General features: G+C 33.8%; 1 protein-coding gene across 2 annotated transcripts in view; it reads left to right on the forward strand.

Annotated features, from left to right (window-relative positions):
* The first annotated feature begins 389 nt into the window (after nucleotides 1–389).
* spz5 (spatzle 5 Toll-1 receptor) overlaps nucleotides 390–22,545 on the forward strand; it is a 65,547-nt gene continuing 43,391 nt past the window's right edge. Inside the window, exons 1-2 of one of the 2 annotated variants that reach the window (XM_089638668.1) lie at nucleotides 390–786; nucleotides 11,122–11,318. In XM_089638668.1, coding sequence (XP_089494794.1) covers nucleotides 742–786; nucleotides 11,122–11,318 — 242 coding nt within the window. In that variant the 5' untranslated portion in view covers nucleotides 390–741. The remainder of the gene's footprint in view (nucleotides 787–11,121; nucleotides 11,319–22,545) is intronic. The other variant, XM_089638676.1, reaches the window with a different exon arrangement.

The following is a 22,545-nucleotide window of genomic DNA, read 5'->3' on the forward strand; positions in this document are numbered from 1 at the left end:
CCTCCCTACTACTTTCAGTCTCACAACTTAATAAAATCATCAATTTTCGTACGTTAACTACGAGTTCCCGGATACTATACATATATAGGTACGACATGTTTTCAAAATATGGTAATCGATGCTATGCGAAATATTATGTTGAGGAAGCTCAATCCCATTGTCCATTATCCCCGCACAATCTGCTTTTATCTACGGTTCGTGGGTTTTCCCTGTGGACCAATTTTCTTCTGAAGTCGTCTTTTTGTTCGCATTTCGAATCGGTCCAATGTCACGTCTGCGTCGCGTAAAGCGGAGCCGCGCGTGACGTAAGCCGTGCGACTATTGCCCGCGTGTCTGATAAAGAAGCCGGGTGTAAAGAAAGCGATAGTAGCCAAGCCAGAGGACGGGTGGAGGCTAGAATGACGGGTGTCTACGGTCTAGCCACTGGACGTGGTATAGCAAGCCTCAGCGTCTCCAAGCCTCAGTCGGCTATCAATAGCCCCAGTCGCGAGTCTGCTTTGCCCGGCCGCTGAATGCCGAGATTTTGCAAACACGAAATCGCTATCAAAAGTGACGTTTGATTAAAACATCGCGAGATTTATTATCCACGTGTTTAGTGAACAAAAACAGAACGCAAGTGATATACAAATCTCACAGCTCTCTTGGAGCTTTGTGATGATAAAAATGACATATTAAAAGAATACGTACTTCAGTTTTATTTGTCAGCTTTTTTTTTATAAAAGACAAATTAAATTTGCCGGAATGGTCGATATATTTTACCGCCCAGTGATATTTATCGTTATAACGGTAATTGCATGCATTCATATTTGTTTGTCGGTTTCAGTTGAGAGTTCGCACATTATGAAGATATTATTTAAGAGTTTAATCTGATCTCTGTTTGTCTGCAGCCGTCTATTGAGTTCAGATGAGGAATACAATGTACTGTCAAAAGTTTAGTGTGGGAGAGACGAAGTATTTTTTTAATGTTTTATGCAATAACTCCCAATGAATGGTGTGTTTGATGTTCCAGTGCATAAATATACCACTCTCTAGATCGATATCTTCGGGCTTTTTGTATGTAACGGAATTATACAGTACTTAACCACAGATATACAAGCAGCATACAAACAGTACCTACCGTGCGGAGCAGAGCAGTAGACAAGGTAGAGGAAAGTCAAGGCCATTTAAAAAAAGATGCGACCATAGACAACATAATTGCTCTCGGCCTACCCTATTCATTCACTAGCCCAAAAAACTATTATAAAAATAAAAATGTCCTTGAAGCAGAAAAATGTCGAAATGTTTTTCACGGGCAAAAGTTCATCTGACTAAGAAAATAAACTTTTACAGTTTATTTCCTTAAGATGAAACTTGTTAATCGGAGAAGAAGAAACCCAAAATGACGAGAAATTTGCAAAAAATCACTGAAGAAAATTTCCAAAACATGATTGTCCGACAGTACGATGATGAATTCCGACATTTTTCTGCCTATTTTGAACTCATGGTTGCATATGTTTAAAAATCTTTAATTTCACCAAAACAATAAGATAATACAGGATAACACTAATCAATAACATGAATAAGTTGGTCGATATAATAAATAACATTTATACGTTGTGGAGGAAGACTAACCTAAAAACTGTCAATTCACTTTAAACTTGAACTTACGTAGGTAGAATGAATATGCTTGTAACTCGCTAACACTATACTGGCTAATATTGTATTTTTATCACGAACAACTTTAACACGCAATATTTTCGACGCGAAATTACAGTATTTCGGCAGCAAATGACAACCCGCGTGTATAAATAAGAATGATTTGAAAACAGTCAAATGACATAATTCCGTCATCTCTTTCTGTTACACGAGTCATTATGGTAGAGAGCGAGAGATCAAACCAATCCTTCTGCTCTAACCAATGAGATCTGAGCTTTTAGCCATATTATTCGTTTTCTATAAGAATTTTGAGGTGGGCGTGGCGGTTTCAAATGGGTTTCAAGGCCAAAGCTTAGTTAAATGCCCCTGTTCCAGTGTGATTAATACGAGATGTGTGAAACACGACAGTGCTTTGTTATACTGCAAATCATTGTTTGAGGAAAAAAACCCAGTTGGAAAATCAATTTCCTTTATTTTCTTACATTTTCGTGTGGGAATCCGATACTAAATACGGTGTATTATCAGGAAATAGCTATTTCACAATAGATAGTTGTAGTTTTAAAACATAATACTACGAGTATATTGAAGCCTACTCTTTTTATATCAGAAATTTTGTTTTCAGTTATCAAATGATATTTGTATTGATAATCTTATTGAAACCTTCGGTGGATTGCAGTCTTTAGATACGGCCTTTCAATCAAAAAAATGCAAATAACAAAAATTGTGAAATAATACCTAAATGGTTTTCTTTTAATTTATGATGCGTAGCCTAAACAAATAATTTAAGTTTATTTCGTAACTCAGAATATAGTGTTGATATATAAGAAAAGTATAATTTATAAAAAAACGTTATATATTTACGTGACATTCTGAAATTATTCTAAAATACACTGTTCTTAAGAGGAAGCTACAAGCCAAAAAATGTGTATATTCTTGGTATACCTTATATTGTAGGAAACAGGCATTAAAATCGTTCGACAAACGGCGTCTAGAAACGTTCGATTTCAAGCATAAAACTGGTTTTTATTTAATTTGTAAATAATTTTATAAGAAAGCAAATAATTTAATCAAGTGAAACTGTCACAGATAATCTTAGCTATAAATACTGTATTTTTTAAAAGTTGTTTCATTTACGCGTTCATACATTTCTATTGAAAAAAAATTCTTAGTACTTTAAATTTATATTTTTTAATGAGTAATTTATTTTTTTATTTGTATTCTACTCAAGCGAAACGATAGGAAAACCTTCAATATATCTAAAGCATATATTTTTTGGTATTCATAATGTACACCAATTCGTTATAAAAATTAATCAAAATAGTGATTTAGCACTAAGCTTTAATAAGAATCTTTAAATAGTATAAAACAAAGTTACTATCCGCAACTGTCTGCTTGTACGCTTAGTTCATCTAAACTACGCAACGGATTTTGATAGAATTTTCACAAACATTTAGAGAATTTCTTCCGGAAGGTTTATATGTATAAAACAGGCATACCACAATTATAGAAAATAGAGAAAAGTCGATGTTTTGTAAAAAGTCGTAAAAAAGTATTTTCAGGCGCTTCCATTGCGAACGCTGGACAAGCCTTATGAGATACATCAAAATAATGTATCACGGAATTGTTCATCTTAAAAAGCCCTACAGAAAAGTCCGCGATGGTATATGTCTATTTCCTAAGGATAATGCCGGGTACACGTAAGCTATTATTTTATATAATTTCAGGATACATTTAAAAAAAATTACGTAATAATTGGTCATATAATAAGAGGTCTGGTGTTGATCGGGGTTGGATTCCTCGCCGTGATAATAATTTATAATTTTTTTTTAATTTTATATCCCGAGTCTGCATTGATCGGTAATAAACATATATTTAAAAGTATGTCGGTGACATCGGCTGTTGTCTTCTAGTACTTTTAATCATAGAAATAAAGCAAAAGCTTTAACCGTTTCATGAAATTCTTAATTGGGTTTACTAGTGTTGTTTGTAAAGGTATCATAACCGAATTTGTTTCAAAACAATATTTTATCAACACTTTCGTTTTGACGTAATCCGTGAAACAAAAACGCATTTTTCTTTTCATAAACATTTTAAAATTACTGTTCGTTTTACAACAATGAGAAGCGACACATAACGTTATTAAATAAATCATTGGACACACAAATTGCACAAATTTGTTAAATTTCAAAGAAAGCAACCATTTTGTGGCTTGACATTATTATTTAATAAACGACAACTTATAAACAAAGTGGTTTTTAACCAAGTTGTCATTTAGAATAATTACTTAATATGTTTATTACTAAGTGAACCTACATTTGGAGGCCTCCACAGTCGAGTGGGTTAGGCTCGCGACTAGCAAGCTGGATTTAATTTTATTTGATGAATTCGTTTTATTTCAAAATTTACTCATTTAAAATATTGTTAAGTATGTTTGCGGCCCGTGTTTGGTGACCAAATCTGAATAGCCAGGTACTTCCCCACCTTCCTCTCCATCATCTCCTTCCCCTCCTCACAATCTTCAGCCTCAAAACATGCCCCAATTGGGGATGCCAACTGGCTCTAGACCTAGACGGTACGTAGCAGTTGGGACTATGGTGTGGTTTTAAAAACATCCTACATAATGATATGTATTATATTTCTGTGACCGGATAAATTATCAAAATGATAATTCATCACATCTTTAAAAAGTTATATAAAGTCATGGAAAGTGATGAAACAAAAACTTTATTAACTGGGTTAAGTAGTTTAGGTTAGGTTAGGTTAAAAAATAATTTTTCAACGTTTTTAATGACTTTTATATCACTTATAAAAAGTGTGTTGAATAGTCACTGTGTTGAGTTAGCATGGAACCTTATATTTCATAATAGTAAAATTTTATCTCTATTAGGATAAGTGACCCGATTTGTGAATCTGGAAGGTTCCAAATGTCATCATTTGTTGAGATGTGCGACGTTTTCGTAATCGTTTTCTTCTCTCATTTCAGATAGGATCTTAAAATTAGAAAATAATAAAAAAAACCTGAGTACTCTATGTGCAGTATTGTACATTTTACTCATTGCAAATGAATTCCAAGAAAGCAAGTAAGTGTTTTAAACAGGTCAATTATTTTTATTTTATCGTATAAAACAGGCCGTATGAATGCTTCAAGGTTCTCAATATCCGTTTGAGTCACATGCCCGAATAATCTGAACCGAGGTCTGCCTGTATGTAGCTGTTGCTAGTTAACATTTGCCATTGCCAGTGCGGCAAGTGCAGGGCCGGGTAGGTCTAGCTGCGGCTGTCAGTCAGTGCGGGTGCGGAACCAACCCATTGTAAAACTTTCCACTGAACATTATACGTTCAGGTCCGATTGACTTACGCAGGGACAGTGGTGCACCTTCCTTTGACAAGGTGATAGCTATCTTTCACACCTTAAAACTTATTAATTAATACACATTATTCGGGGGGTAAGGTTCAAATCCCCGCTTGAGCAAGTAAACTTTATTTGATTAATTTTTGATATTTCACAATTTCTTCATTAAAAATAATATGTAGTATGTTTACAGCACGTTCCATATTCTCAGTATCACCCTGGTGCAAGATCGCCATCCAGAATTAAAACTCTGCTTAATTTGGCTTTAGCCGTGTTTTTTGACCAGATCTGAATAGCCAGGTATTTTCCCATCTTCCTCTTCCCCATCTCCATTCCCTCCCCACAACCTTTAACCTCACAGCAGACCCCAATAGGGGATGCCATAGTCTCACTGGTTGGGCACTCAAGACGGTTGGGAGCAGTTGGGTCTCTTGTGCGGTATTCAAACAAAAAAAACAGTTCAAAATAATTATTTATTTCGAACTAATTTATAGGACTAAGATATCGATATGATTTTTTATGTATCTTTCCATAAGTATATGCTAAAGTTATTTTGATGTCTGTAAAAATAATTTCTGATTTATGAACAACTTATTTTTTTTAAATTTCTGATCATAAAAAGTTTGACATTTGGGCCTTAAATTCAAAAATGGGTGCAATTCGCAAGGAGTATCAGACCCTTGCAGAATTTCAAGGTCATTATAGAATAGAACTGAAAGTTTATACCATTATCTGAAATATTTTCATTATTTATCATTCGTTATTTTTTATTATTCGGCTTATTTAATACAGCACCTAATATTTCACACAATTCATATTAATCCACACAAACTAGATCCATCCTCTTTCTCTTCCTCCCACCATCTCATCCCCATCCCCATAAATTAAGATACATCAGTGGAAACATTTTTTCGGTTGAATAATTACACGTATTTTATTATGGGTACATAGATAAAATTTTATAAATATTGGTTTTAAAAAATAAAATAAAATATAAAAATGATCACCCATCATTAATTAGTCGTCATTCGTCCTGTCACACGGAGAAAAATGATCCTGTTGAAATAGTGACGCATGCGAACTTCCTATAATAAAATATTAGGCATTCAGAATATATCAAGAACACGTATTATTTTTCTAATAGATATCATGACGGAATGCTACAACATAAGTATGTATGAATCATTATCAGTATCTGTATGAACACGTGTTCCGCCGTCCTCACAACACATTTTCTTTTGACCAATACTTTGTTAGGAACTCTTTCAATTTATTCGTTACTGGCCCGCAGTCCCATTTTTAACAGAAAAACGAATAATTTGACCAGATATTTTCATAAATTAACAGTATTTCATATCAGTAAGTTGGTTATAGAAATAAAAAATTCTGACCTTCGACGTTTGAGTTTTTCAATCGCGCCAATCAAAGCAATTTTCACCCCGTTGGCAATAATTTCTCAAATAATGTTCCGCTCGTCTGTGTTGGTAGTTTTTAGTTACAATCTACGGAAAATACGTTAACAATGTTACGCACTTAAAGACGTGCGCCGTAATATTATTAGTTTTATGGCGAACTGTTGCCTAACGAGAACGTTCAAGAAAGGGTACGTTCAACTAATTCAATAGAGGAAGGCTTGTTATGTGATTCACAGGCTTGGCTAATTTCGATAGACGTGATGACAGATCTTCCATTGTATTCAATAATGGTCGACCGTTTTGATGTCTTAACTCATAGAGTTCGGAATACAGAGTACCATTTCGGTGGGAGGACCTAAGACTACTTACTATTAGTAATTTAGACTGTTACCTACCGGATTGTAGCTAATCCAAAATGTTCTATGAGCGGTCAGGCGTAGCTAACACCTGAATTTAAATTAGATGCTTTGAACACGCTCCTAGATTATTGTCTAAACACGCTAATAAAAATGATAGATATAATAAAACAAATCTCATTGATGGAATGTAAGAGAATGATTCGGCTACCCACTCATTTTTTTCACATTGCTTACCGACTAGAATATTTCAAATTAGAAACGTTAAACGGGTTAAATGAACGTTGTGACAAAAATATCATCAAATTTCACTTTAAAATTATAAATAGCCTTGCAGAACCCTCCCTCTTGGCCACAATCACAATCAATATCAACCACCGTCCACTAAGAAATCCCTGAACTTATATATTACTTTCCAAAGAACAAACTTCAGCCTCTTTTTTATTGGAGTACTGCATAGAGTCCTACCGCTTCTAACCGTCTGAAGTCAGTGGCATCCTCAAATGGGTATGTTGTAAGGCTGAAGGTAGTGAGGAGGGAAGGAAGATGGAAAGAAAACGGTGGGGAAATACCTGGCTAATTAGATTTGGTCACTAAACGCGGCTAAAGCCATTTCAAGCAACTTTTCGATTCTGAATGGGGGTCTTTCTATGTATATTCTGAACGACAGAATAAGGAAACTAACATATATATTTAGATGTTTAAGAAATATTTTAAACGAAAAATTACTTAGAACCACATACTTCGCTTTCTCTCAATCAATTATACAATACGGCATTATAGGCTGGGGCATATAAAATCCATATTAAAAACCCTATTCATATTCGTCCGAACTTTTATTCAAACAATTTAAGGTTAGAAAATTAAGTGCATTATACTTCTACCATGCAACATTACAAATTTATAAAAACAATATTCAAAATAAAATTGCACCCTTTAAAAATAACAGAAATCTTAGACAAACGTCCATACTTCCTACTCCTAAATGTAAAAAAAACAATAGGACAGTTCAACCATGAATATCTCGGAGTTAAATTTTTTAACTCATTACCAGACATTACTAAAAAATTAGAAACATGAATGCAAATATAAACTGAATCATATCAAATTTAAACCAATATAACAACACCCCCCATACACACAAGCCCTGCTTATTTATGGGGGTACATCAAATACTTATACTATATTATATTTTGTAATTAATAACTTTAATTCGTGTATCTTTTTTTACTAATAAAAATATATATATTTTTAATAAATAAATCGTGAAATAAAACAAACTAATTAAATATACTTGCTCACGCTGGGAATTGAATCCGCAATCTCCGGTATCGTAGCCAAGGATTGTAACCACTCAACCACGTAAGCCGTCTTGGGTGAATGTGTGTCAACTATTAGTCTTACCTCCACGATTCCAGACGTATAGCGATAGCTCGCAGAATTACAAAATTTCTCGAATCTCTTGTTTTCACTTGACCCAAACTTTGTTGTCTGTTGTTTTATTTTTCATGTTTACGAATTTTTTGTTTTAAACCGTTATTGTAAGGTTGTCCATTTATTCTTTGTTATTATTTTTTAATCTTAATGTCTCTTGTATGCATTATAAATAAAATAATAAAAAATACCCACTCCTACATTAAGGCGATGCATTACGTCGCGTAATATTTTAAATTGAGCCGCTATCAATAACAACCCTTACGTAGATGACGATAAGGTTTAAATTCCCGTTTAACACCATCCGCCTGTTTTGATTTATGCAAGAAAAAAACATGGCCAAAAAGTACCTTTTCTTTTATTTTGTGGATGTTCCGCCATAAATATTTAATGTTTTTCCGATCATTTTATAAATAACTTAATTTGCCACATTATACAATAAAATCATAACCGAAAATGGGTTCGTAAGTAGGAGATTTTGAACTTTAAAGCAGTTTTCATAGGCGTATACATTATTTTTTTCAAGGCTTATAAAAAGACTTGTAAAAAATACTCGATTATTTCATAGGTCAAGATGTATTCTACTCGCAGTATTTAATTAAAGCATCTGAAACATTTCTAGGCGACCAAATTTTCCAACCAAAAACACATGATTTTGCATTACTACGTACGGCATCGCCTTAAGGTCATACCTACTAACTGCTGCTGCAGCACGGATATTGGAACATGTAGGTCACTAGTCGGTAGGTACTAGGTAGAGGAGGTAGGACAAATTTCAGCATTGCAATTCTATGAATGGCCGTGGTGCAGTGGGCGTTATTCGAGAGGAGTTTTTACTATTGCAATGAATAAATATTCATCCGTGTACACGAGGAACTCGCAACACCATGCACAGCGTTTCACATTCGTACCATCAAACTCAAGGGGGTGATTTTTTTTATATTTGCAGGATTTGTAATGTTGAAAGTATTTATAAAATAAATATTTTCCCCCTGGATACCTTTCAAAATCAAATATTGTCAATTTTCTTCAAATATGATATTTTTTGTTATTGGTGCCCTTTTTTACTCATTTAAAGTACGCTCTAGCGTGTTTAAATCGCACTTTATGGAACGCGCGTTTTTTAAAGTTACCATGGCAACATCAACAAATCAACAAAATGTGAAGTCTAAATGTCAATTGTGTTTTTCATTTCCATGACAACAAGATATTGTGATGTCACATCACGAATTCATTAATAGTTCTTATTTCCAAATTTTTAATAATAATTTCAATATTTATGTTTTCAAAGTGTACCAATAAAAAAAATAGCGTCAAGTATTCGTGGATAACTGGTCTTTAAAACACTTGCTTTAGTTAAAAATCGCGCGTGTTTTAAAGACCTGTTTATCCACTTATACACTAATATACTATTATTTGTTTGGTATATTTAAAAAAATCATTATTTTGTCAAATTTTGAAACCAAAACACGTTTCAATATAGAATGAATTAAAAATAGAGTAATTTTGACTTCTACTGTATCGCTTGTCTGAAGTTTATCAGTTCTAATTTAGAAAATCTAAATTTCATTGAACGTGAATAATTTCACGCGGGAATATTTCACATCACTTCACGCATACACCGACAGCCGAAATTAGTATGATTGATTACGCACGTAAATTGTTTAATTCCATGATAGGATATATTCCTATAAAGGTTATCATACAAATATAGTTACATAGTAACATACAAAGTATGTAATACTTAGATGGTTTATACATGTAGAGCAGATTGACGGAGAGATTGATGGAGAAAGGGTCAAGAAAATGAGAAAATATCGAGGATTAGATATCCCTGAACGACCTGACACAAACAGGAAAAACAGATATTGGTTTATGAGAATGAGTCGGAATAACAGAAGAATGTTGGAGTTTGTGCCATCGTGTGCGTGTAGCCAAGAAGAGTATATAAGCTGTAAAAATGCTTAAAAATGGTTCCTCTTTAGGACATCGTGTCCAGGTTTCTGACCTCTATGGAGTGCACGGCTAGTATGCTGGAAGAGAATTGTGTGGTGTTCTCTCAGGAGAGTTATATAGTTATTTGAATGAGCGTGAGGTAGTCATGTTTTAACTCGACCATTTGGTAATTCATCTGGTAAATTTGTGTGTTACGCATATTAGAGTACGCATGATAGTACTCGTAGTTCCTACTACAAACTGTAATATGGGAATAATCGATATTATGGTACTTACCGGTCAGAAGAATGTTTGAAAAAAGAATTGTGATTGAGATGGTGACATTTTTTTGGACAAATTGTATAATTCCTTATTTGAAATAAAAAAATGTTAAAGTAAAATATTTATGGTTATAATTAACCTTTTCAGTACCGCATTTTTAGAATCATTTGGTGAATAATTCTTTTTTTTTATTCACTAATTTAGATTTTTTTTATAATTAGATTTTTATTATTTTTAGGTCTCAAAGGGTTATTTTAGGAAAAAAAAACTATCGCCAAACTATTGTTAAACTTAAAAAAATATATTAATTTACAAATATATAGATAACATAAAAAACAGTATATTAGTCCAAGCAAAATAGTCTAAAAGGGGATCTGTCATTTTATTTACAGTACTTGTTGCTGGATTGCAACCTAGCATAAAAAATATACGGAATAAGAAATATCCTTCATAAGCGATACACAAAATACTATATTTGTTTGAAAAAATCAAGAGATGTAATTTTTTATTCATGTTCCTCAGGAGGAACTCTGGTATTGAAAGGGTTAAGCGGGTAGGTAAGTACCTTCATAAAAATCTTATAATTTGAGAGGAAATTTTGGTTTTAATTTATAATATAAGAGAAAATTAAAAATTGGTTAGTTGTTAGTTAGGTGGTTAGTGAATATTTGAATACGTGACGTGTCTCTTGATGGGTATGATACGGTGTCAGCAGGTGCTGGTGTGGGGTCATGGCGACGAGGCGCCGGGCCTGGGGCCGGGCCTGGGGCCGGGCGTTGTGCGCCACTGCAGCCCGGGCGGAGGCGAGTACGGGGAACACTGCACCTACGTGCCGGCGCCCCCGGGCCGCACGCCCGCCTGCGCAGCCCCTGGACATACTTACTGCGAGCAGCTGGATTACTACCCCAAGTAAGTACACCCGATATTATTTTTTAAATATTTAAAATGATTTAAATTAGATACCAGCTATTTATTAGTTTACTTACCGTAATATGGGGTGACTTTGACCACGGCGAATTTCTGCACAATTCTCACTACCACTTCTTTTTAATGATTTTTTTTATTCAATAAGTGTCAAATTAGTTGGTTTCTAGTTATATTCAAACATATTGTCGGTTCCATTGAGAATCTGTTTCTTTATGTGTATCGGCACGTACCCGACAAACTTTAACCAGCTATTCCTTAGCACATTTGGAGTAAAAAATGTTATTGGCACTTTGCTGTCCGGTAACATTTTTTTTAATAAAAAAATTACTATTCATATTTTCACCACATGTCACCAATGTTTTATCCTTTGTCAAAGTTTGAAAACCCGTCTGGCAATATTTTCTTCGAGTTTCGTTGAATAATGAACGTACGTACCTACGTTGGCGCGCTTTTACAATCACAACGAAATGGCACGGCACCATTCGTCTCATTTTTAATTATTATTATTTAGTGTGTACAAAAGAGCGAGGACACTTTTTGACACACTTGCTAATAACAGCTGTTGAACACGAAAAACAATTCAAATGACAGTGACGGAGTGTGGATTTTTTATTTATTTTTTGTTTTTAATGGAAAAAAATGTTACCGGACAGCAAAGCGCCCATTACATTTTTTACTCCAAATGTGCTGAGGAATAGCTGGTTAAAGTTTGTCGGGTACTTGCCGATACACCCTGTATATTTTTTCGGACAGAGAAAAATTGTAAATACATTTTATAAAGTTTTCGACGATTATAATAGTTTTGTGTCATTTATATCGTAAATTATTTATGTCTAAAGTGACTATCGATTTGTGTATAAAAATAATAAAAATGCATATCTTAATTGTAAAAAAATTGTAACTATAACCAAAAATCGACATGTTATGTGTGCATAGTATACATTTGTTTATAAATTAGGTACGTGCATAAAATTAACAACAGAACATAATTATAACTGTAGGCAATATGTAACGAATAGACGTAATGTATAATTTTATAATTTGAGGTTTCTCATAACTCGCCTTACTAGGCTAGCTTGTGTTATATGTGCAAGTTAATTAAAAAAACTTATGTATATAACTACACTTATATTAAAATATATTCAATCAATAGTTTTGTAAAATCAATAACTTCGTATTTGGGAGAGTGCACCGGTAAAGGACCTGTCTTTACTTTTGATACAAATTACTATGTTATCTTTCAAATTTGTTTTGCCATCTGGAAGAATGTTTTAAAACCTTGTTGCAAGGTACCTAAAGTTTCGTTGACCAAAAGTATTATGAATTACAGGAATTTGGACCAAACCTTTGTTATTGTTTCGAGTACAGCGAGTATTTAATATTTTTGCGTAGTATTTATGTATGTTTACATACATATGCGGGGGGATTGTTTTTGAGTGTATCCGCCGAACGTGAAACATATTCATAATATTATAGATCGAAGACGTAGCCTAAAAACATTTTTTTATGATAGTTTTCTGTGCCTTTATGTTTGGGTCTAGTCCAGATGAAGTGCCATGTATTTATTTAATATGTACTTAATATTTAAACATACTTAGCTTTGAGCTTATAAAAAATGGTAAGTAATAGTCGCCCACTCTAAAATGTGACTTCAATTGCCCTCCTCCTCTCCTCTTCAAACACTTAAGCACAGTTTAAACGTGTGTAATAAATATGTCAAAAAATTATTTAGTATTTACAAAAGTCACCCATTTTACGGTACCTTTAAAAGTCTGCGTTTACAGTAAAGCTTTAAAAAAAATGGGAAAAACTTTTGAAGTAATGTGATTGTAATAACAGTAACAATATTATATTAGAAGACTGTTTTATTAAAAACCCGCTGTTACGAAGATTGGATAAAGCCCTATGTCAATACGATATTGACAAAATCCGTCATCTATGTCAGTTAGCGATATTTGCGAGCACAGTCAACAATTGATAAAAAATATTCCGACCGACCTCCAAAGTATCAGAGAAGCTGTCAGCATATACATGTTTTTTTTAATAATGTCGTTCTTTACGCAAATATACTGGCTGGTATACGCGGCGAGTTGAATCCGTTGGGGGCAGTGATGCTACATTGGTTGGGGCTTGCAGAAATTAAATTTGTTCACGTAGAAAGTTGTGAATATTAAACCTTTCTTCCGAAATTGACATTTTTCAATCGAATCTCAATCATTTCAAGAGCGAAATAATGGTATTCTTTAGCACCTGTCATTATACCTATTATATTATATAATTAATGTTATTATAATTAAGCTATTAACTACAAATTGTGGAATGTAATTGGTTATATATGTTAACTGTTTTTCACAATAAAAAAAATAAAATAAAAAATAAATACCTCATTGGGGCCCCGTAGTAAGCCTTCAAAGATGGTTTGAAAGGGAGATATGTAAATACGAATGTTAGAGAGAGCGCTCTAATATTAAAAAAAACTATAATAATTATGCGAAAATGGTAAAATATTTAATAAAACACCACTCCTTTGAAATAGAGCAAAAATCCATCGACAAATGCTTTTGTTGCATTTAAAGATACATTCTGATTTCTTTCATGCTTGTAACATATTAAATAACAGAACAAAACGTGTTTTTAATAATTTCCGGAGCTTACTTTGCGATTTTTTTTCTATCGAGTGTTTCATATAATTAACGTTTCGGAATAACAAATGTATAGATATTATCTTCGAAAATAACATATACAGGGTGTATCGGCAGGTACCCGACAAACTTTAACCAGCTATTCTTTAGCACATTTGGAGTAAAAAATGTTATGGGCACTTTGCTGTCGAGTAACTTTTTTTTTTCAATTAAAAACAAAAAATTATAAAAAAATCCACACTCCGTCACTGTCATTGGCATTGTTTCTCGTGTTCAACAGCTGTTATTAGCAAGTGTGTCAAAAAGCGTCCTCGCTCTTTCATACACACTAAATAATAATAGTTAAAAATGAGACGAATGGTGCCATCCCATTTCGTTGTGATTGTAAAAGCGCGCCAATGTAGGTACGTTCGTACATTATTCAACAAAACTCGAATAAAATATGGCCAGATGGGTTTTCAAACTTTGACAAATGATAAAACATTGGTGACATGTGGTGAAAATATGAATGATATTTTTTTTATTAAAAAAAAATGTTCCCGGACAGCAAAGTGCCCATAACATTTTTAAATCCAAATGTGCTAAGGAATAGCTGGTTAAAGTTTGTCGGGTACCTGCCGATACACCCTGTATATAGTTTTTTGGAACTTAAAAACTCAAATAATTAACGAGAAACTTGTTATAAATCGGTAGATATTGGGTATGCGGGGGCTTAACTAATCAACTCCATTTTTAGTGTCAAAAAGTAAATGCACACTGCCAATGCATTTTTAGGTTAGTATTTCAATTCAGCATTGCCAATATATTAATATTTTTACGTAACTATACGATGTATGACGTTTCGAAATGTCAATTTATAGATCTTCCAGTGTTGATAGCGTATGTCGGTTTATGATTTATTGCGTTATCGATATCGGTCTGGCTATCAGTAGCGGGAACGTGCTCCGGAAATCGGTATAAAATTAGTAGTATTTAAGCCTATCGAAACGATACTGTACAGCAATACATTTAACTGTGCTAGACCCCCAGATGTACCTATAAATACGCAAGAATAAACTTACCAAGTCAATGAAATCATAATATACACATACTCAAAATGTTCTATAAAGATTCTAAAATCCAACGGTTTTTCTTTCATTTTTTCTCAATCCGTACCAACAGAGTAGAACATAATTAAGAAAAATTGTTCCAATTTCACAATGGAGAGCCTCGGGCATCCAACGGACCTTCTCCAATAAATGTGTAATATTAACAAATTCCCATGATAATAAAATGATGGTGCTAACTTCACCCATCCAATCAAACCATGTTCCCATGTTGCGCATTGAACGTGTATTATTAATTGGAAAAGACGCACCTACGTGCATGCATACTTCTGACTTCTGCGTGTATTCATATGTCCATAGATGTGATGAGATTATATTTCTTTAAGTTGGGCATTTTTGATTGTATGTATTGATAATAAGAATAATAATAAGTGTTTTGTTATCTTCTTTTTTTTGTAACAAACAGATGTAATGTTTGTAACAATGATATCCTCACTGGGATTTCCCGTGCTGAGGATGTCATTAACATATTATTCAAATTTAGTAATATGCATAACATGAACAATTATAAATAATATATTTTGTAGTGCTGCTTCTTCTGAAATAATTACAAATATTTTACACGGTGTTTTAGTGCAGTATCGTTTTCAGTCTGTAGTATTAACTATTTTTGATCTCGTTTTGTTTTGTATCCACATTTTTATTTGAGATTTATATGTTATAATATTTTTGTGAGTTTTGAAAGAGAGTGGGATTATTTTTTGGAGTTTAGTACCTTAATATAAGAGGCTTTGTTGCTCAACAGTTGTATTTGTAGTTGCTTGTTTGATATGTTTTTGAATCAGATATCTAGTGTTTCCAATACACGTGTTAGTTGTTATTTATTGTGTTTTGTATTTATGAATGTTAAGGGGTATTGTTTTAGAATAGAGTTTTTTAACCACTCGAGTGCTCGCGTCAATGACTTGAATATGAGTTGAGGGCTTAGCGGTCGAGTTGGAAATTTCTCGAACCTCATTTAAAAAAAATCTTACCTCTGAATTTTAATACGGAGACATATAAATGGCATTTTATGGCGTACGATCACTCAAGATGTTTTTAATACTCGGCATAATATGCCGAATATCACTCGAGTAGTTAATATACATGATGTTAATTTTGTTGACATTCTTACAGAACAATTTTCGTCATGGCTTTTTGGGTTTAAATCACTAATTTTAGGATATTGTCATTTTTGCTGAGAATATCTGATTAATTATAATAATTCGATGAAGAACCTCACGGTTGCAAAATTACCGCATAGGATATCTAGTTTTAGAGGTCAACCACAGTAAATTTATCGATCGGACTCTCGTTCTCACTGTACTAACAAGTAGGCAAATAAACGACTTACCTACAACACAATTTTGAATAGACGTCGATGCAAAAGTCTGCTTACTGGGAGCATAAGCTAAGGAAGTTATCTAACAGTATTTGTTTTAAACATATTATCTCCCACCTGACTTGTGTCATCTTTGGGGATGCTACATAATATTTGGTGTAGTTTTTTTTAAAGAGGAAGGACTTAACCGTTTCGCCTTTTTCTGTTATTACTATTTTGTTTTGTGATTTTTATTTTTATTTATTAGCCAGTTTTCATATCGACTTGTTTTTCTGAAATATATTACTAGTTTTTAGAGGTGTCAAACTTTATGTTCTAGTTTCTGAAGATTGTTTGTACAAATATTGCGTTGTTTGTGTTTAAAGTGCTAGTATTTGACTTTTGTAAATGAGAAGGGATATGATTGAATTGCTGTCTCAGTGTTAAGATTTTTTTTAAAGAAAGACAAACATTCCCGGGTTAAGAATAACCTGACAATATTTGAAAATCTCCTACTACCGCCACAGTAAGCTGAAAATGTTGCTTGTGTTGTGATGGAGGACTTAGCCAGCCGAGGAATTGAATACACTACGCCTGAGTGGGACCCAAACGCGATGTCAACTCGGCCACCGACCGGTCGTTTGTGAAAGATGTTTAGGTTTTTTTATACTTCTTCTGATTTTAATTTTGTAGTTAATTTTTATATTCGAACACACGCGTCTACTAGAGTCGGGAAAGCTCCAAAAGTGATGTAGACTGCTGCGTATTCGTTGCGCGTCCCGAAACTTCCAGGGTATCGATTCTCCAATCCTGGCCGCTCGCAATCGCCGTCGAAAGTACATACATTGATCGATTTTCTTATTCTTGAGTCTCGTCAAAGATACATACTTACATACGCTAAACTTCAAAAGTCATTCCACTCCAACAGAGTCGAACCACTCATTGTTTGTGTAGAATGACTTCGAGAATCGAGACCCTGGTGCAATGCGCGCTGCCCTTACTAATATTCTCGAACTTTCCAGTAGCGTGCCACTACAGTACATTTTCTGTGAAATTTGTTTTCCGAAGTACTCGTACATATTATGTAAGTTAGGGTTTCTCTCTCTTCAAAGCTATTACCGTATAGGAACTATTCCTCTCCAGTATTCATTTTTACAATGATGGTGTTTCCTTTCTACAAAAATACTTTATACGTTTTTGCTTATTTTATTTTTTAAAAACAAAAAACCTTCACTTGACTTTGAATTTGTGATGGTTCATTGTTGCATTATTATTTTTGTGTCCGTTTATTTTCATAATGTGATCATCAACCGATATCAATAATTTTACATTCTGATGTTTTTGCTGTTACCAATATAATGAGGGTTTAAAAAAATTCTTCATTAATCAATAAATTAACAATCTTTAAGATGAAACTATACCCTTTTCGGTATACTTCGTTACTCCATTACAAAACAATAAATATGCAAAGTGATTACATAGTTACACAATATTGATGTAATGCTTTCTGGCACTTCTTAGCTACAGATTTTGTATTAGTGATTTTGCACACACTGATGTTACATCGCGAATAAACTTAAGAATACCGAAATCGTTAGTTACCTTATTTCAAGTGCCAATTCCGAGAGTATAATTTTCCGATTTTAATCCACCCAATTTGATATTTTGTGGTATTGAGACAATGTAACTATTATCCTATTGGGAACGTTCAAATTGTATGAAATCGTTGATTCGATTTCCCCAAAGATTCTCATGACAACAGAGCTACCAGATCAAATTTGAAATATTCATAAAAATAACAAATGATATATCAATTCCAATAGAAAATACTTGTGAAGGCGTATAGTTTATAAGAGCCTATAAAGTCCAAATTCCTTCAAATCTCGCAAACATACCGATGATGCAACACGTTTGTTGTTTCCTATCCACAACTTATCATAAGACTCTTGTACACGTTAAAAAACTCTGATATTTATACACAAGATTATGCAAGGAGTTAAATTAATTATTATTTTAAAGGCGAATTTGCATATATATTACGTTCAAAGTCATTGAAAAACAGTCGGATTCTCATTGACCTTGGCTAGATGATTTCGTAATCAGCAAATATTGCGCTGAATTTCCGTAAAACTAAACAAACACTTTGATTTTCATACAGCCGTATTACTGGAGCTATCATATTATTTATTGATTGCGCCGGTACAGAGTACAATACAAAGGAAAAGTTATCCTAATAAAAATAATATGGCAGAGATTCGGAATTTGTCCTTAACGGCTTATTGTCTCGTGCCCCAAATATTTTAGAAACTTTATACAACGCATTCATACACAAATAGTAGGTATCTATACCTACGAGTACCGCGATACAAATCACTTGACAGGTAAAAAGTGTCGTTGCGCAATTGCAGACTTGGTAACATCATTACGCAAATGAATTTGTACATCTCTAGAGTTACATTCATATTTAGACAGGTACGTAGCTCTTACAGGTGTTTTTTTTACCTCTTCTTCATATCTATGTTAATATCTTTACTGCTAATAGTGATAGGTTAGCGTGTAAGAGACGTGAACTCGTTATTAAATCTCCGGCACCCAAATTGATTTTTAATAGCGAAATGTTGTTAGGTCTCCTACGTTTTGAAAATAAACAATAAAACCGGATTCGTAGGTACAATTAAAGAAGCGACATTCTATTCATGACCTTTTTCGTATTGGTTTATGTTAGGATTATCAAATTGCTTACATTCCTGGATTTAAATTGAATGATGAATGGTTGTAGGCACATTCAGGTGTGCGATACCGTATTTTTATAATGACCTCTAATTAAGCTTTTTGGAAGAAATTTACATAAAAAATTAAAATTGATGTCCTTCTTTTACCACCCGGCATTATCAAACTGTGTTTTTATGACGAGACAATACCCTAAAATAAAGCCAGAATCTTAACGACGTAAGTGAAGCAGCCGTGCACAAAAATATGCGATGTGCGGTCCTGGTGTATTGGACAGACCTGCCATTCAATTTGCTAAAATATTTAAAATGAAGTGGGATTCTCAACGACATAAGTGATGAAGTCGTGTAAACACAATATTCGGCACGCGGCCCGGCGTAATGGACAGACATACGATTGACTTTGCCGTAGCAGGCTTAGAAAATCGATCTTTCCGTGGGGTTTATTTTAATTATTTCTAATGAACGTACCACAGACATATGAATATAATATAGACTAGAAATTAAAGGTGAGGGGTAAAATCAACTGTTGAAGAACGAAGGGGGTAAAGCTGACTGTGATTCGTCAATAAATCAATCTGACAGTATATAGGCATCTCGCATTATAATATCACCATTTAGTTCTTAAAAGTAAAATCTGATTTGGAATGAATAGACATTTTTACACGGGAGCGCAAATTACTCGCCACGTTATGAACAAATTTGCGAAGTCCAAATTCGGCAAAGTAAATTTCTTCTATTTTCAGAGTCGTAGTTAGTTTCAGAGTATTTAGTCAAGACACTTTTACAAATGTTACATAATTTACTTACCCCAGTAAACAACGATGAGCACACTTGAGAATCGCTAAATTGTGATGTGATAGTATATGTTTCTAAAACTGATCCATATTATACGATGTAAATAAGCTTAAAATAAAGTAAAATAATGCTTACCCATGGAATGTAATACGACAATTGGGTTTATTCTCTTTTTCACATCTATTTTTACAAGTTTTCATAGCACAAGCCACTATTTTGCCGTGTTATTTCATAAAATGCCTCGACCATAGCTCGACGCTAGTTCGAACAAGAATGATGACGTCACATTCTCAAGATTCACGGGAAGCCATACGCGAGCCCAGCCGGCTCCAATGGAACCGGTATGGGGAGTGGGGAATAATACGCTTTTAATCACTTAGGGCAGGTCTACTAATATTCATATGTCTATGGAACGTACTATTAAATCTCAAATTTTTCTAGAAGGATCCCTTGAGAAGTTACTAATTCATCGTCTAGAAAAATAAAACCAAACCATGATGCGTATAGCGTAATGTGCCTAACCTAACCTAACCTAACTTATAGTGATAGAAGTACTGATTTTTTGCTGAGTTGTTTATGATGTTGGCCCAACGCATGATCCAAGTTAGCGACCTCTAGTACCAAACGCAACATTGTCAAAAAATTAAAACAAACAACTGAGCAAAAAATCAGAACTACCAGATCTGACGTAAGGTCTGATGTACATGGTTACTGGACTATTATGCAGATCACCAAATATAAATAGTTTTATTCATAATAAATATATTGTTAAGTCTTCTAGACGTGGTTTGATGTCAGTTTAAAAAAAAGATCTCTTTCGTTCTATTTGTTAATATATGTTTTATGAGTATTTTGACCTTGGATTATTAACATACTATGGCGTAACTTATGCATTTTTTTACACGTCATGTTGTACAGCAATGCGCGTGAACACAAAATAAATGCTTTATTGAAAGTGTTCGTATTGTAAAAAGTTGTATGTTATATTTTCATCAAAAGTGCGGTCTCGTTTATTCCTGAACATTACAATAAATTCTTAGTTTATATATTTTCAATTAGAATCATTACTAGATGAATTGATACGGACTAAGAAAGGTGTACTTTGACGGAACTTGATGGACGACTCAAACCTCAAAACTTAAAAAATCATCTACAACCTTTTTTCTGGTGAACTCAGAGTTTTAAATGTTGGTGTCATAACTGGATCTATGCCTGTTTGGGAGGCGGGTGTGAGTACCGCCGCCCCGGGAACCTTTTATTAGATTGGACAACCAACGCATCTGCCGTAGGTCATACCAAGTGGTTCGCTACGTTTGTTGAATTAGCAGGGATGCCCGGGTTCATGGGTTGAGGTTTGACCAGGTTTGATCAGGTTTGACCAGGTTTCTGCCGGACCAGGATGGATTCCTCATACCCTTTTCTTTGCCAGCACTTCAAATCCTTCCTTTCCTTAAAAAGACCCTATACACAGCATTCCGGAAGATAGGCCCCGAGAGGGAATAATCGATTAATAAGTGATTGTAAAAAAATAAATAGATCCTGAAACATTATCGTTTTACAGATGCGGTATTAGTTGAATGAAATCATGTTATTATAATCTCGGTTCATAAATTGTAATTTTTTTAGTTCTGTTTATTTTGTATATTAAAATTTTATTTTATCACTATGCAATTTTTGTCATTGTGCCACTGTTCGGCTTCACCAGACGAGTCAGGAGTCACGTCATTCTACGGTTTCAGTTTCCTTGAAATAACTGTCAATTGAACTTAATGCTATTTAAATATGCAGGCTGTATCGGCAGGCTCTCCTGCCTTCACTTTTTGCATTTGTCCTTTCCAAAGTTATTACGACCCCGAAGTTAGAAAGCTGCGAGTATTGCCGACTGCCGAAAGTAGGCACCTGCGTGACAATGCAGTGAAGAATGCAGAAAAATTCTACTACGTAGATTTATTAAATGTAGGAATGTGTGAAATCAAAAGTGCACCTAAGAGAACTACTCGTCGCGGGTAAACATTCAACGTCAAACAAAGTGTCATTAGTCATATTAGGTATTTGAAAAATATTAATCGAAAAAAGTACGTAATGAAGTATTCTTTCAACACCTCGTATTATATTTACGCAAGCGTTCGATGGCCGTGAAATCTCTCAACCGAATAATATTTATTTTTGTCTCAATAAAAACATTAAAGGCGCTTATAATAATTATAAGTGTGCACATAAACTCTTCCTGCATAATCAAGGTTCATTGTTATACACCACGGGTTATGAGTTATGATTCTATGGAGGCTGCAAAATGGTACCAACTGGTAAGTCAGTAGGTAACATGTTAAATATACTTTTTTTAAGTTTCTTTGTATTGTTTGATTAATTTTTCAGCACCCTTCAGGTGGGTTTTCACAAAAAAAACATGGCTTTATAAGTTAGCCATTTATTATAATTTACAATACTTGTCTAATTTTTTTTATAGTCCTGTGTTAAATATCATATCAAGTACTAAATAACAATGCTAATTAACTCGTAATCTATTCAATGTTCACTGCGTGACGGCAGTGGCTTCAAAGAGACATGAGTTGCAATAGAACCGAGCTTTTATCCGATTACAGTACTTCCAACTTCCACCTCTTGTGTTTGGTA

Source organism: Hesperophylax consimilis, chromosome 1, assembly GCF_061612785.1.
Source record: "Hesperophylax consimilis isolate HC1 chromosome 1, BYU_Hcon_1.0, whole genome shotgun sequence".
Classification (NCBI taxonomy): Eukaryota; Metazoa; Arthropoda; class Insecta; order Trichoptera; family Limnephilidae; genus Hesperophylax; species Hesperophylax consimilis.